This window comes from Trichogramma pretiosum, unplaced genomic scaffold (genome assembly GCF_000599845.2).
Source record: "Trichogramma pretiosum strain Unisexual culture from Peru unplaced genomic scaffold, Tpre_2.0 scaffold89, whole genome shotgun sequence".
Classification (NCBI taxonomy): domain Eukaryota; kingdom Metazoa; phylum Arthropoda; class Insecta; order Hymenoptera; family Trichogrammatidae; genus Trichogramma; species Trichogramma pretiosum.
In genome coordinates this window covers 282,579-296,968 of record NW_019641656.1, presented here as the reverse complement: position 1 = coordinate 296,968, position 14,390 = coordinate 282,579, and the positions used below count along the sequence as shown (strand labels likewise).

Sequence of the window (14,390 nt, the reverse complement as noted above, 5' to 3'; positions counted from 1 at the left end):
TTAACGTGAAAAAATACCTTGATTTTCAACGTCGATAGAATTTAATTTCTGATTTTTCATCAAATTTTTCACAACAGCGTACATTTAAATATTGCACTCGCACCGCGAGCGCGCGTATAATCTTTGCACGCGCGCGCCCGCGCGAGAAAGCTTCGCAAAAAGGAGACAGAACGCGCATTACGGTAATGCCCCGGACGAAAGATCGGAACGAATTATTATTACTGCACACTCGGCGGCGTGCGGCGCAATGCATACACACAAATTATTATTAATGGTAAATGTGACGTAAGACTCGGTTGTAGCTCGGGTGTGCGTACGCGTGCCGAAAACGAATTAATCAAAATTTTAAAACCGCCTTTTCATCGCTTATTATACATTATATTATTGTTGTCGTAATTACCATGTCGAATTTTGCCAATGCTGAAAAGTGTGGGGACTTTTTACGATCGCGTAATTAGATGTCGTTCTGTGTGTACAGTTAGATTGCATTATTGACAAATCGGTATTAGCGCGTGAAATGAAAAAAAAAAAATCAACAACGGCAACAACACATGCTGCTCGTTTCGCGTGTTTATACTATATACTATGTATCTATCTATATGTACGCGCGTATTAAGCTTTCACAATGATCAGTCGCGGCTGCGTTCGCAGTTTTATGACTTCTGCGAAACAAATTCGCTGCTTCTAATGCTACTTTGCTCCCGACGCGATCGTCCGTGTGCGTTGCCTTCTTTTTTTTTAAAGCGTTCGAATGCTGCAGAGGCTGGACTAAAGAGCTGCTCTCCGCCACATTGCGCAAAAAAAAAAAAAGAAAGAAAAAAGATAACGACCGAAAAGAATAATGAGACAATAGACAGACGCGCGCGAGAGGGAATTTTTCAAGATCGAGCCTCGAAAGCGTTTCCTCAGACACCTTTTAGCGGCGCATCGCGTACTTCTCGTGTATTATGCAATTTTATATATTATGCGCGTGTGCGTCTAAGCCAGCCTCTCGCTCTTGCGAGCCTTGAACTGAAAATTGTGAACGAGATCGTCTCTTTTTTCTCTACATCAAAAAAATTGAATTTGCACGAATTCTTCGGAGGACGATTCGTCCTCGAAAAGTCCGCGATTTCTTAATATCTCGCTCGCGCAGGCAATTAGAGGAGATGTGAAATAGCGTAGAGTTGATCGAAAACGATTTTATCTCGAATTCATCCGCTACGACGACGACGACGACGACAAACATAATAACGTATACAACGTTGGATTGACCAATATTTTACTTCGATCCCGGAATCTCGACAGATCATAATTCGCAGCGCACTAAATATGGTCTCGATCTAATTCGGCCAAGGTGTCGACGGGTATTTTTTCTTTTTTTTAAGGTAGCAAGTGCCGCCCTTTTTCATCGAGTCGATGTATCCATACATAAAATATATAATATATAATCGAGCAAAATGATATAATCGATCGAGTTTGCCCAATACTGCTGCTGCTGGCTGCAGGACGTCTATTACATATTAGCCGGTTGCCGCCGCCGCCGCTATCGTATATAATTATTTTATATATGGAATATTTTGTATACGGGGGGCTCGACGGCGGCGGCGTTGCAACAAGTGAACGGTGTGCACAAGTTGTTGCATTTCGGCGCGTGGATATAATACGCGCGCGGATTAGTGAAAGGGGCTCGACAAATGTACACATTTACGCGCTGTATGTATGTCTACGCGCGCGAATGTGTACAATAAATTACATAGAAGCGATCGCTGGCTCAACTTTATACGTGTATATTATACGTGTATGCGAGTCTGGCCTGGTGGGCCCCCGCCCTGACTGTCATTTTTTTTTATCTAGGTCTTCCGCTGGTACACTTCTCTGCGTAGACCGAGAAGCAGCGGGAGGAAGGGGGGGACATCGGTTTTGAGACCCAAACGCGGGTATATAAGCTAGGTAAGGAACGGACCAGAGGTTGAGTCGCGCACACGCGTACGCACTAGTGAATTTTTTGCCCCCCTCGTCTCTGTCTCTATTAATCTTCATCCGACATGAAGCTGGTTGTAAGTAAATTTTTTTTTTCACGAGGAGAAATTCGTGAGTGATCGTTATTTTCTATGGGTTAAAAGAAACAAAAAAAATTGAGTGAATTGCGAAGAAATTGTTGTGTCTAAAACCAACCTTTTATTTCGGTTAAAAAGTTTTTTTAAAGTTTATTAAAATAATTTTATTAAATTTTGGCTAAAAATTTCAATTTGTTTTGAGTTTTGAACGAAATATGGGTAAAAGTGTACAAAAGTGTTTGAAAGATTTCGTAAAAGTTTAAACAAGTTATACAATTTTTTTAATATTTTATTTTACTAGAAATTTCAGCTATTTTTGAATTAAAAAAAAAATTATAATAGTTATAATATATGGAAGCTTTTATTAATTTTTATATGAGTTCAAAATTCGACCTCTTATTCGTTTCACGTTTATGGTAGCATGTAAAAGTTTTAAAAAGTTCATAGTCGTTTTCTCGGCGTTTGGCTTGTTTATAGAGTTTCGATCGATTCAACGTTGGTATATAAAATTGATATTGAAAAAAATTGATTTGTGTAAAATCGATCTCTCTCTGTACTAAACGTAAAAGGGACTAGTTAAATCTCATGAAAAATTAACCAAGTCTTTCTCAAAGGCACACGAGCTATTTAAAAAGATATTTGTTTTTTATTATTTTTGCCTCAATTTACAGATCGTCCTCTTCGCCGTGGTGGCCGCAGTCAGTGCCTATCCAGGCTACGAGGTAATTGCGCATAATATCCCTTATAAATGAATGAAAACAACAAAGAGACTCTTCTAACTTTTCACTAACTGTCGCTACATAATTACTGCAGCTCTTTTACCTTTAACTTCCATCTAGACCTTTGACGATTTACGAGTGTCACATGCCTCGCATGTGTGCGACGTGTGTACGAATGCGGGGTGATTGTGGATTTAATTACACGTAATACCTATACGTAATGATACTCTTCACAAAGCGCAAACATCATTGAAGAAGCGCCATTAATTCATAGTTTCTGGAAGAAGACGCAGAAACGATCGATTAACACCCTTTACCCGATTGCACGAGAATCAGCGTTAGACTCTCGCTCGATATTAATCTTCTTCTCCTGGACTAAAAAAATAAATCCGTATAAATCAAAATTCACGATTTAGTTGTTATTTTTTTTTTTCATTAGAAGAGATTCGTTGGCGATGTAACGGGAGAGTCCGATTGGGTGCAAAGAAACAATTATTTTTGTTGGAAAAAAACGATCCATTGAAACTATATTCAGAAATCACGCGGGACAACACACACGACTTCTTTGTATCTTAGTCGCCATCCTCCGTTTCGGAACAATCATTGTTGCAGCCGACGAAAAAAATATGAATTTATTATTTATTTAATCACGCATTGAATTGTTGAAAATCTCTCGTGTCAATCAAAAACAAAAAACAAACGAACGAAACGAAAAAAAACTACACACATGGACAACAGAACCCTTGGAGTCAGAGCGGCTGGAGCAATCCGTGGAAGAGCAAGGGCTGGCAGATCGATCCCTGGCAGAAGAGCGCCGGATGGATCGATCCCTGGCAGAAGAAGCAAGCCTGGAATCCCTGGAATCCTTGGCAATCCGCTCACGTAATGTATCTTCGTTCGTAGAAGACGAAACCAAAAAAAAAAAAGAATCATATCCTAAAATGACGCGCGCTCCATACGATATAACATTACACGACAAAAAAATCGCAAACACACATGAGACGAGTGTATACGATACAAGTGGCTCAGATATCGCCATAGCGAATGGAGTGTGCTAGTGATGCCTCCCCCCCCCTCGAAAAATCTGTCGAAAAAAAATGTTAAATCGAATTTTCGTTTTTTTATACGCAGCATCACGAGCCCGAGCATCACCACCAGGAGATCCACGTGGCCCAGCCACATCCGATCCCGCCGCTGCACCCCAAGCCGCTCCATCTCAAGGTGCACAGCGAGTCCACCAAGATACACTACGATCATCCGCACATCCCGCATCCCCATCTCATCGGCTACGAGAAGTACCACGAGCCCGAGATCGAGGTCAAGCCCGTGCATCACGGACACGGCTGGGAATGAAGCTGCTCTCTTCGTTATAGTTGATAATTACGAAAAATACTTGACTGTATTTTTAACTGTATACTATTGAAAAAAAAAAAAACAAAACAAAAAATGAATGAATTTTGGCGCGCGCGCGCGCGACGCTACTACTGCTCTCGTCGATTTGTGTATGAAAAAAAAAAGCAAAAATAATCGATCAACTGTCCTTTGTACCTGTATAAATTACTTTAACTATATGAAAACGAACAATCAACGTGTATACCTTTACTCAATAAAAAAAAGTCGACTTGTGATACACTAAGTACTTGTCCAATTTTTTCAATTATAAACCATGACTGATCGAAAAGTTCCTCTCCACCCTTATAAAAACGAAATGTGTCCTGTGGCACTTCGATCGAATTACGCTCGTGTTTATACGATCCAAAATACGTCAGCTCGGGAATAATTTTGCATCGAAAGGTCGCGCGCGCGCGACTACCAGTAGCGAATCAATTTCGAGATAATAATAATAAAAGTTGCCTTGGCGACGCACGCGACAAGTACACACCTATATGCACACCACGACCCGAATGCACGCAAACGCATTTCCGTGCCGCTGCTCATCCTTTTTTACTCTTTCTCTCGTTGTATTTGCCTTTATTTTATTTTATTTTTTTTTTATGAAACATCGGCTTCGTGATCGCGAGCGATTGTCTTCGTGTGTATAACGTTAATACACATTGCGGCCCGGTTGAACGACCTTAATTGTTAATAAAAGCTGCGCCTTCTTTTTTTATGGTTTAATGACCATCGGATCGTTCGAGTTTGTAGCGCGCGTGCAAATAAAAAGTATTCGTGCGAGATGATTGTAAAATGCTTTATTTTTTTAAGTACGTTATCGACGATCGAAAAATTTGAACTTTCTTCGCGATTCCCCACACGTGTATACGCGTCGTCGCGCAAATGTCGATACAACGTTCGAGCGTCCAAATTGCTATACACTGCACACACGTGCTCGTAATGTATTCCAATGCAGTTGAATTCTATTCGCGACCCCCGCCGCTATACAATTCGAAATTCCTCGAAAAAGCTCGCCGCGCTCGAGGGGCGGAAGAAAAAGTTCGGCCTCTTTTTCTCCTCGGATACCGTAAGCGTCACGCGAACGATCGCGAGTAAGTATTTTTCTCTCTATACCGAAGCGATCCGCGCGCAAGTAAACATTTAAAATTTTCACGCGAGTGGGTCTATTACAAGTAGGTAAACAATAATCGCGCCGGCGATTCACATTAAATCCATGAACGTTTAATGCCTTTAATGAACGTATCGTATATTTGTCGCGTAATAGAAGGCGAAGAGGTTTAATAATTCAGAGTGAAATCCGAGTAGGTCTGGGTTACGTATTATATACATTAAGTTTCTTTTGTCGAAATATTTGCATAGACGACCTCGAGCGCACGATAAAAAGAAAAAGAGCCGCAGTGTGTGTCGAGCTGCAGCGGTTTCAGTTATGTGTATACGCTATTTGCGATCCGCGTATTTGACAAATAGAAAAATATTGACCACCGCGTGGGTGGAATTGCACGACAAGTAGTAAAAGCTCTCGATCCTTGCGCCGTAGCGGAAAGAAAATTTTTTTTCGCGCGTATGGGTCGTTGCACCTGTGATAAAGAAAAAAGAAGAAGAAGAAAAAGAATAGGAAGAAAATAGGAAAAGCGATGAAACGGAGAGATATAACGTGGAGTGTGTCATAAGCCGCGGCGGACACGTGTGTGCCTAAAGCTGTATTAAAAGCTTAACCCGCCGCGAGTCACATAACGAGGCAGATTTAATCTTTTGATCGATGCGCCCTTACTACTACCACTGCTGTGTGTGTGTGTCGTCACACACGATGAAACATCCACTACCATTGCAACGGTCGTTCGGACACGAGCGAGCGAGTAAGCGTACGTGTGTGTAGAGACAGACAGACAGAGAGAGAGAAAAAGTCCGACGTCGCGTGTACATACACACATACATACGTACATACGTACGTAACAATACACACAACCCCTCGCTGTACTACCGCTTCGCTCTCCCGGTCGCCTTCTGCGGTCAGTTCGATCAGTCAGTCACTGGGCCATCCTGTGCAGAGTAAGCCATAGCATGAGCAACGTAACGAGCGTCGTCGTCGATCGTCCGACCACCGCTGCGGCCGCCGTCGTTGCAGCGACTCGCGATCGTTACGTTAACAACAATAATAACGACAATAATAATAGCCCCGAAGACGAGGACGACGACGAGGATGACGAGGATGACGATGAAGATCGGTCCGCTACGGCCGCCGCAGCTGCGGAAGCTGCAGCCGGAGACGACGCCAGTTACAGAAACGGGGGTGAGTCTTTGGGATAATTTTTACTTTTTATACGGATCGATCGTCGATGTTGTCTCTGTATATTTAAATTTAGACACTTGTTTACCCGTTCTCGAGTATACTCGCCGCGTATACTATATGGTCGCGCGATCAATTATTTAAACTCGCGCGCGCGAGCGCGGCTCATTTTTTCAGAATTCACGGTTACCTATAGACGACCTCCACACGCGCGTGTGTGCTCTAGAGCACCTATATATGTTATAAGTGTGCGTTATGAAATGTGGAACGCGTTAGATCCGTGCCAAAACGTTTATCGATTAATATCTATATTTTTTCATATTTTCTTTTTTCTTTCTTTTTTTTTTGGGGTAAAGATTCACAATCGGCGCTGGCCGTCAACGTCAACGACAGCGCGAGCAAGAGGAAGCTGGTCGACGTGAAATCGAAAAAATCCTTGTGAGTACATATACACAATAATCCCCTGCGATCGTATTATCAATTATTATCGATCGAACAATTATTCACGCAGCTTCAAGAAGCATCGCAGAAAATTGTCGCTGCTCTTCATCGCGTTTCTGATCGGCGCGCTGACGATTGCCTGCCTGACGCTCGGCGCCATGTGTGAGTATATAGAGAGCAAAAAATAAAGTAAAATAAGGTGCTATAAAAAGGTGCGCACGTGCGTACGATACACGTATATATTATAATGACACAACCGTGTTCTGGATTCGTTTTCTCTATAGATGCCAAGTTTAGCAAGCCTATGGATTTGTGCGACAATGAGGAATGCATGCGAATAGGTGAGTGCGCCGAGCTTATAGCTCTCTCGAGCTGTGCAATTTGTGCCATATATACGTATCGTATATTATGCACGCTTCGTTCTTCGGAAATATCTATTAATTAGGTGTTCACGCATACTCGAACTACATCGCTAATAATTCAAAACTTGCATTTTCATCGAAATACCTTGAGTTAAAATCGACGGATATTGAGTTTTACTTGAGGTTCTTTTACACGAAACCGTCGTTGAAGATAAGGAGGCTCTACACATAATACAAAAGATCATCCAACAAGATAAAACTTATATCAATCGATTTGTTAGATCTTCAAAATGAGATTCAAAAAAAAAAAAACATGTGGTTGACGATCTAACTTTTGAGATAAACAAGTTTAAAATTGGCGATTTTAACACGGGCTCTTATGGGGCGCGGTCTTTTATTGTTTATAACTAATTTAAAAGATCAACCATCTTAATAAAAAATATTTTCCGAAAGAGAAAGTTCCAAGCTTTAGATTGGTATGTTAAAAATTACCCCTTAACGAACTAACTAATGAGTAATTAAACAAAATCATTGATTTCGAATAGTGCAAGCTATTGTCTGCCTAATGCGAGAAAGAGACAGACAGATGCCTCGCTGTACTATTGTTATGATTGGTGTTGAGCCTCCTTAAGTCATATATATTATTTTTAATGTAAATATGAACGAAGATAATTTAATTCAGAATTCCAATTTTATCGTTTCAATTAAAAACACGTGTTTTTTTTAATACTGATGCATTTTTTGCTACGATTGCTCCAAAAATAAATCAAAATTCAATCAAAATTAATGCCAGCCTTCACCGCCAGATGGCGAGTGCGCCTCTATCGGTAAATCTGCAAGTGGCAACGTCAAAATAATTGTATAAGACAAGATTTTTGTCCTTTCTGGCTTAACAATGTATATTTTTTAATTCTACCTGCAAGTTCACTTTTTGGCATAATTCAGAGTTGCCAATGTGTCGCAACGTTTGACAACAATTAAAACTTACGTCACACCCGTGAAACAGATTATTACTTTAAATCTATGACTAACTGCTGACTATCTGCATGAGCAGAATCACGAGAATGGGCCACAACTCGTTAAGTTACTTTTGAATTCTCATAACGATTATTGCACATAGTCGAGTCTCGACTATTGTAACCCATAGTAGTGATGAGAAAAATGATCTCGCATGGCGTAACATAACTAACAAATCCATTTGATTTGATGTTTTTTTTACATTTTAAGTGTAGAAAGTTAAAGATAAGTACATAAAAATTAATCAAAGGCGCACAAAGTTATTTGTTGAACTATTTATCAAAATGTATTTAAATTTGATTTCAATCTTATTAATTTTAATGTAAATATTTTTAGCAGCGAAAGCTTAAAACTTTGCTTATTTTGTAAATATTGAAATATGCATGACTCAGATTCAATAATTACTTATATTTTAAAAGTTTTTAAAAAGATAAACTAGTTCGCACGGTCAAATTTGAAAAAAAAACATTCTTTTCATTTTTAATTTTAAAATAATACAATGTACAATAATACAATGTAATGTAATGTGCCTCGAACGCACACACTCAAGTGTGATCGCTAAAAGCGCATCTCTCAAAGTTTCAATTTTTGCGCGTTTACATGCAGCTTCGAGTTTGAAGGAGACCATGGACCCGTCCGTAAATCCGTGCGACGATTTTTACAAGTAAGAAACAACGACGAACATCACTCGATCTTTCGATTATTTACATTACGCGTTCCGAATCGTAGATACGTGTGCGGTAGATGGCCGGAGGTGCATCCCTCGCTCGATCTCAGCCAGGAGCACAGCTGGTTCAAGGAGCGAAGCGTGCGTCTGTCGCGGCGCATACTCGACCTCATGGTGCAGAACTTCACCGAGCTCAAGTCGGACGTGCCCTGGCCCGTGCACGAGGCCCAGCTGCTGTTCGCCAGCTGCCTCGACGTCCAGGCCCAGTACAAACTCGGCCTCGAGCCTCTCTTCGATTTGTTGGCCGAGCTGAAGCTACCACGGGTGCCTGCCGCGATCAAGCCGAGGCAAAAAAGTGACGGAGACGACGACGACAATGACGACTTCGTCAAGCAGATGGCACGGGTCAAGAAGATGCTCTGGTCCGACGCGTTCTTCGGCCTGCAGGTCTACGCGGATCCGCGCGACAACCGGCAGAAGTTACTGGCGTTCGATTTGCCGGATCGCGACACGCCCTTCCCGAGCGACAAGATCCTGGAGAAGAGGCTGAGGCAGGTGCGCGAGCGGGCGCGCCGCCACTTCTTGATCAGCGACGACGACGAGCAGCAGGTCGACCAAGGCGAAAAGGCCGAGGACGACAAGACTCGAGCCCGAGGCAAGAGCGGCAACGAGGCCTTCTCCGCGTCGGAGAAGCTGTACATGGCCGAGGTGCTCAAGCAGATCATCAGCAACGGGACGAGCGAGTCGGCCACCTGCAAGACCCGCCACGAATTCGACATCGTGCCCGAGGCCGAGATTACCGATCTCGTGGATCGGGTCTTCAATCTCAGCGGTGTATTTTACAAAGTTAGTCGAATTGATTTTGACGATTCAATAAAAATGTCGAATAAGTTTGTATGAAAATTATTGACAGTAAATGTTATAGATCTTATATAAGATCTTACGAATGATTATCGAAAGTACAATTAGTTCTTATACATCTAATACGACTTACGTGAGTTCTTGAATAAAAGTTGGTTCAACACAAAAGGCCTAAATATGCAGTAAGAACTTAAATAATAACTCACATCAGATCTTACTTTAAATCTTATGTAAGATCTTGACCAAAAACCTCGACAAAAAAATTATTTTTTTTAGCTCATAATGCTAGCTTTAAGAAACGATATAAATCTCTGCTACAAAACATAATCTTTTTTTACATCCTTTATTTTACACATGAGTTCTTACAAAAGTTTTGATAAACGCACATTAGATCTTAGATCTTACATATGATAATCGATAACGATCTAATGGAGGATATGATGTAAAGATTTTATGTCAGTTCCGATGCCGATTATCGTATGTAAGTTCTAAAATACGACTTAATTCAAGATCAAATGTAAGATCTGATATGCGTTCATATGAGATTTGATATACTATTTTCACCTGAGTTACATATTTAGGGTTTCAAAAATGAATCAATTCTGATATAAGAACTCATGTAGATAATAGTACGTAAAATTTTACCTAAGATCTTATGTAAATTCGTGTTAAAAACTTTCTCGAGAACTTATTTGAAATTTTTATTGGGACTTCGATTCTCTGCAATAAATTACAGACATTATTTTACTGATCCATAGCTGTACACTAAATACACGAACTCGTCGTCGTCTTCGAGCGACTTCAGTGAGGAGCCAGAGGAGGTCGATGACGAGGACTACATGCTGCTGGACGAGCTCCAGCGGAAGACCGACGAGTACGTGAGATCCGTCAACGAGTCGATCGTGCCGAGGCCACTGTGGCGACCCTTCGTCGAGGAGCTGCTCCAAGGGCTGGAGATCGACTTCGATCCGGCCCAGCAGAAAGTCTACGTCGGAGATCTCGAGTTTCTCCAAGAGATCGCGCTCGTGCTGTCGTCGACGGACGAGCAGATCTTGGGTAATCGAGACAGTTTTTTTTATCAAAAAAAAAAAAAAAATGTTTAACTTTGAACGTCCCAATACAGAGACGGCAGTCTGGTGGCTGGTCGTCGACTACTGCGTGCCCCACACGTCCGAGGAGCTGCGCAAGATCTGGAACCTCTACGTGAACGACGTGACGGGCCTGGGCCAGGACCATCGAGGCTGGTCGGTCTACTGCACGGACACGGTCAACGAGCTGATGGGCATGGCCGTGGCCTGGCTCGTCGTAGAGCCCGCCTTCGCGCGGGACGGCTCGCGCGACAGAGTCGCCGAGATGCTCGACAACATCAAGCGGGCCTTCATAGACTTCGTCGTGGAGGACATCGAGTGGATGGACGGGCCCACGAAGGTGGCGACCCTCGAGAAAAATCGCAGGATGAAGTCGCTCATCGGCTTTCCCGATTGGCTCTTCGAGGATGGACGGCTGGACGAGTATTACGACGGGGTAATTATGTTTTTTCTCTGATTCCGATTCCATGACGAATGACTTGAATTCATTTTAATTCGCGAATCATTTTGATTTTTGAATTAATTTATTTTAATTTATAAATCGTATTGATTTGTCAATTAAACTTGATCTTTAATCTTTTATGATCTGAATCAAATTTCATATTTTTAAATATATCTAGAAATATTTTGGAAAAATCTCTAAGTTACTTTTACTGCCTGGAGCACGAACAATTGAAAGAAATTACAGATATAAAATTTGATTCAAATCATGAAAGATTCAAGTCAATTTTAATCCATTAATCAATTTGTTTCGTTATTCAATTCAAAAATTAAATTCTTTCGTGAATTAAAATTAATTATATTTAGGTATAAATTGGATTCGTGATTTGTGAATTTTTTTTATTGAATTCTTAATAACCCTGCCCTCAGATCAATATTACGGAGGATGCCTATTTCAACAATATGCTGCAGATAATACGCGTCAGGAACATAAACGGATTGATGGATTTGGCGGAAAACGGCACCGATGACGACGACGACGACGACGAAGCTGGGTAGTATTTTCAATACCTTTTACCTTACATTTAACAATACCATAAAATAACAAAAAAAAAACAACTGTAATTCAATAGCTGGCCCCTGGACCCGACCGACGTCAATGCCGTGCACACGTTTCAAGAGAATCAAATAGGTACGCTAAACACATTATATCATAAACGCGTTGCAATTGAGAAAAAAAAACTTCTCAACCGAATGTTTAATAAACACAATGGAAGAGAAAAAAAACAAAACTAACTTTGAAATAATCTCACGCATGCTCACGCTAACGCATTTAACACAAACCGGCTACGTTATCTGGCTTGCCGTTACCACTACTACTTCTGGTGCTGGGTATATACTCTGGTGTACGCGCGCGTGTGTGTGTCGCGTGCGAAAAAAAAACAACAACGACAACAACGAACGCAAAACGTTTTTCTACCTGCGTGCCGTATAGCAATTCCCTCCGGAATCCTGCAGTTTCCCTTTTACGGACTGGGCCTCGAGTAAGTGTTGCGCACGTTGCATATTTCGTTGCGCTGAAAAATCATGTACATATAGCGACTGAAATTCGACAGAAATCGTTCTTGACTCGTGTTTTTCTTTTGCTTCTGTTTTTTTCTTTCTTTTCTCAACTGCTCTGCTCGCAAAGAGCCCTGAATTATGGAGCTATCGGCAGTATACTGGGTCACGAGCTGACGCACGGCTTCGACAATTCGGGCCGGCGTTTCGACAGCTCCGGCAATCTCAAGCAGTGGTGGAGCAACGAGACGATCGCCCGATACACGGACAGGGCGGCCTGCTTCGTCGAGCAGTACGACAAGTACTACCTACCCGAGGTGACAGAGATTACGAATTAATAAAAAAATTTTTCGAATTATTTGAGTAAAAGGCGGGTGAATGTTTAAAAAGAAAATAAAATACATTGCATATGATATTCAAATATATTCAGAAAATAATTAACAAAAAATAAAGCTGCAAAAATCTTAGAAAAAAATTGAATACACAGGCGAAGGTACCTGAAAATATGCCGAATACGAAAAATAATTTGTGCTCGAATTTTCGAGTCTCAAAAAAATATAGGGCATACTCTTAAAATAAGGCGTACTTTTCAAAATAATTTTTTATCAATGTGTAAACAAGATTTAATGTTAATTGAGTCAGCACAGTCATGGAATCAAATACCGATCTTGTAGTATTTTGCAAAGAAGAATATTTAGAATATTGATTGGTATTCTTATTGGAGGAAGGCATATGCGTTTTTTATTACAAAAAAATATAAGGTATGGCATATTTTGGGTAGAACACGGTACCAGATAATTGCCACAAATAAAGCTTTAGGAACCTATTTTTTTTCCTGGGATTGTTTTCTCAGATTTTTGCAGCTTTTTAAAATTTTCTTTTGAAATTTCGTTAAAGTTTGATGATTTTTAACCAATTTTTTTCGACTCAGGTCGACGAATACATCGACGGTGAACTCACGCTTGGTGAAAACATAGCCGACAACGGTGGCCTGCGAGAGGCCTACAAGGCCTATCAGTTGTGGAAGTCCAAGCACGGCGACGAGCCGCTCCTACCCGGCTTCAGCAATTTCACTCACGAGCAGTTGCTCTTCATGAGTTACGCGCACGTAAATAATTACCATTATTATAAACCATTCATAAAAAAAAAAACAAAGATCGACGAAAGTAAACTTGGTTTTTTTTTGCGGCAGATGTGGTGCGAGTCCTATACCAGCTACGCACTGCTCTGGATGCTACAAGACAGCCACTGTCCCGGCCACGTGAGGCTGCAGCAGGCGCTGCGCAATTCCGAGCACTTCAGTCGGGCCTTCAGCTGTCCCGTGGGCTCGTCGATGAATCCGAAAAAAAAGTGCCAGCTCTGGTAGCGACGGCGACGGTGAGACGACGATGATGACTCTGTACGAGGCCAAGATCGAGGAATTCGACGAGTGCCACAAGTGCTTGTACATTATCTTGTATATTTTATAAATAAGATGAACGAAAAAACAATCATGTATATTCAGGACTCGATGGTGTGAAAGTTGAGTGCGAAGATGTAGGGAGGGGTGGATAATATTTTTTTGAAATACAACGAGCGATTGATCATGAAGATATTGTAACTTTGTCATTGTGTTTTTTCATTTCCATTACTGAGCATTATTTCATTGGAGCAAGAGGCGGGAGTCTGGGTTATAAGCTTGAACAAACTAGTTTTTTAAAAAAATTTTTCATCTTTTTTCAAAGAATTTTGGTTTAAACTCATATTTTTGGAATAATAAATAATAAATATTGGCCAATTAACTGACTCATTAATATCTATTCAACAAAAAACGGTCGTATTAATATTTTATAAAACTTTTTTGATCATGCGAGCAATTCTACAGCACTAAATAAAAAAAAACTAATTTTTCTATTTTCAGTCGCGTATAATAATATGAAAAAGCTGTATTTTTCCATCCTTTATCAAATTCCGTAGTTATTTATCTCAGAATTTTCCAGAAAACCAATATTACCCTAAAATGAATTTTAATTTT

General features: G+C 40.9%; 2 protein-coding genes across 2 annotated transcripts; both read left to right on the top strand.

Annotated features, from left to right (window-relative positions):
- Window positions 1-1,815: 1,815 nt before the first annotated feature.
- LOC106651718 (histidine-rich glycoprotein-like) lies at window positions 1,816-4,111 on the top strand. Its single transcript, XM_014370363.2, has 3 exons — window positions 1,816-2,039; window positions 2,711-2,761; window positions 3,890-4,111. Exons 1-3 carry the CDS (start codon window positions 2,028-2,030, stop codon window positions 4,109-4,111), a joined length of 285 nt encoding a protein of 94 aa, XP_014225849.1. The 5' UTR covers window positions 1,816-2,027.
- A 1,314-nt stretch (window positions 4,112-5,425) lies between these two features.
- LOC106651741 (neprilysin-1-like) lies at window positions 5,426-13,966 on the top strand. The gene is made up of 14 exons (XM_014370390.2): window positions 5,426-6,443; window positions 6,797-6,878; window positions 6,952-7,043; window positions 7,166-7,222; window positions 8,867-8,924; window positions 8,990-9,773; window positions 10,547-10,844; window positions 10,912-11,312; window positions 11,747-11,871; window positions 11,950-12,008; window positions 12,312-12,360; window positions 12,507-12,693; window positions 13,308-13,484; window positions 13,569-13,966. The coding sequence occupies exons 1-14, from the start codon at window positions 6,215-6,217 to the stop codon at window positions 13,740-13,742; spliced, it is 2,772 nt and encodes a 923-aa protein (XP_014225876.1). The 5' UTR covers window positions 5,426-6,214; the 3' UTR covers window positions 13,743-13,966.
- Window positions 13,967-14,390: the final 424 nt, after the last annotated feature.

Bases quoted from the DNA above. Each gene is read 5' to 3' on its own strand.
- LOC106651718 (XM_014370363.2), top strand. The intron at 2,762-3,889 runs GTAATTGCGCAT...TTTTATACGCAG, and splicing joins GTGCCTATCCAGGCTACGAG to CATCACGAGCCCGAGCATCA.
- LOC106651741 (XM_014370390.2), top strand. From the start codon at position 6,215: ATGAGCAACGTAACGAGCGTCGTCGTCGATCGTCCGACCACCGCTGCG. The intron at 8,925-8,989 runs GTAAGAAACAAC...TCCGAATCGTAG, and splicing joins CCGTGCGACGATTTTTACAA to ATACGTGTGCGGTAGATGGC. The intron at 11,872-11,949 runs GTAGTATTTTCA...GTAATTCAATAG, and splicing joins GACGACGACGACGAAGCTGG to CTGGCCCCTGGACCCGACCG.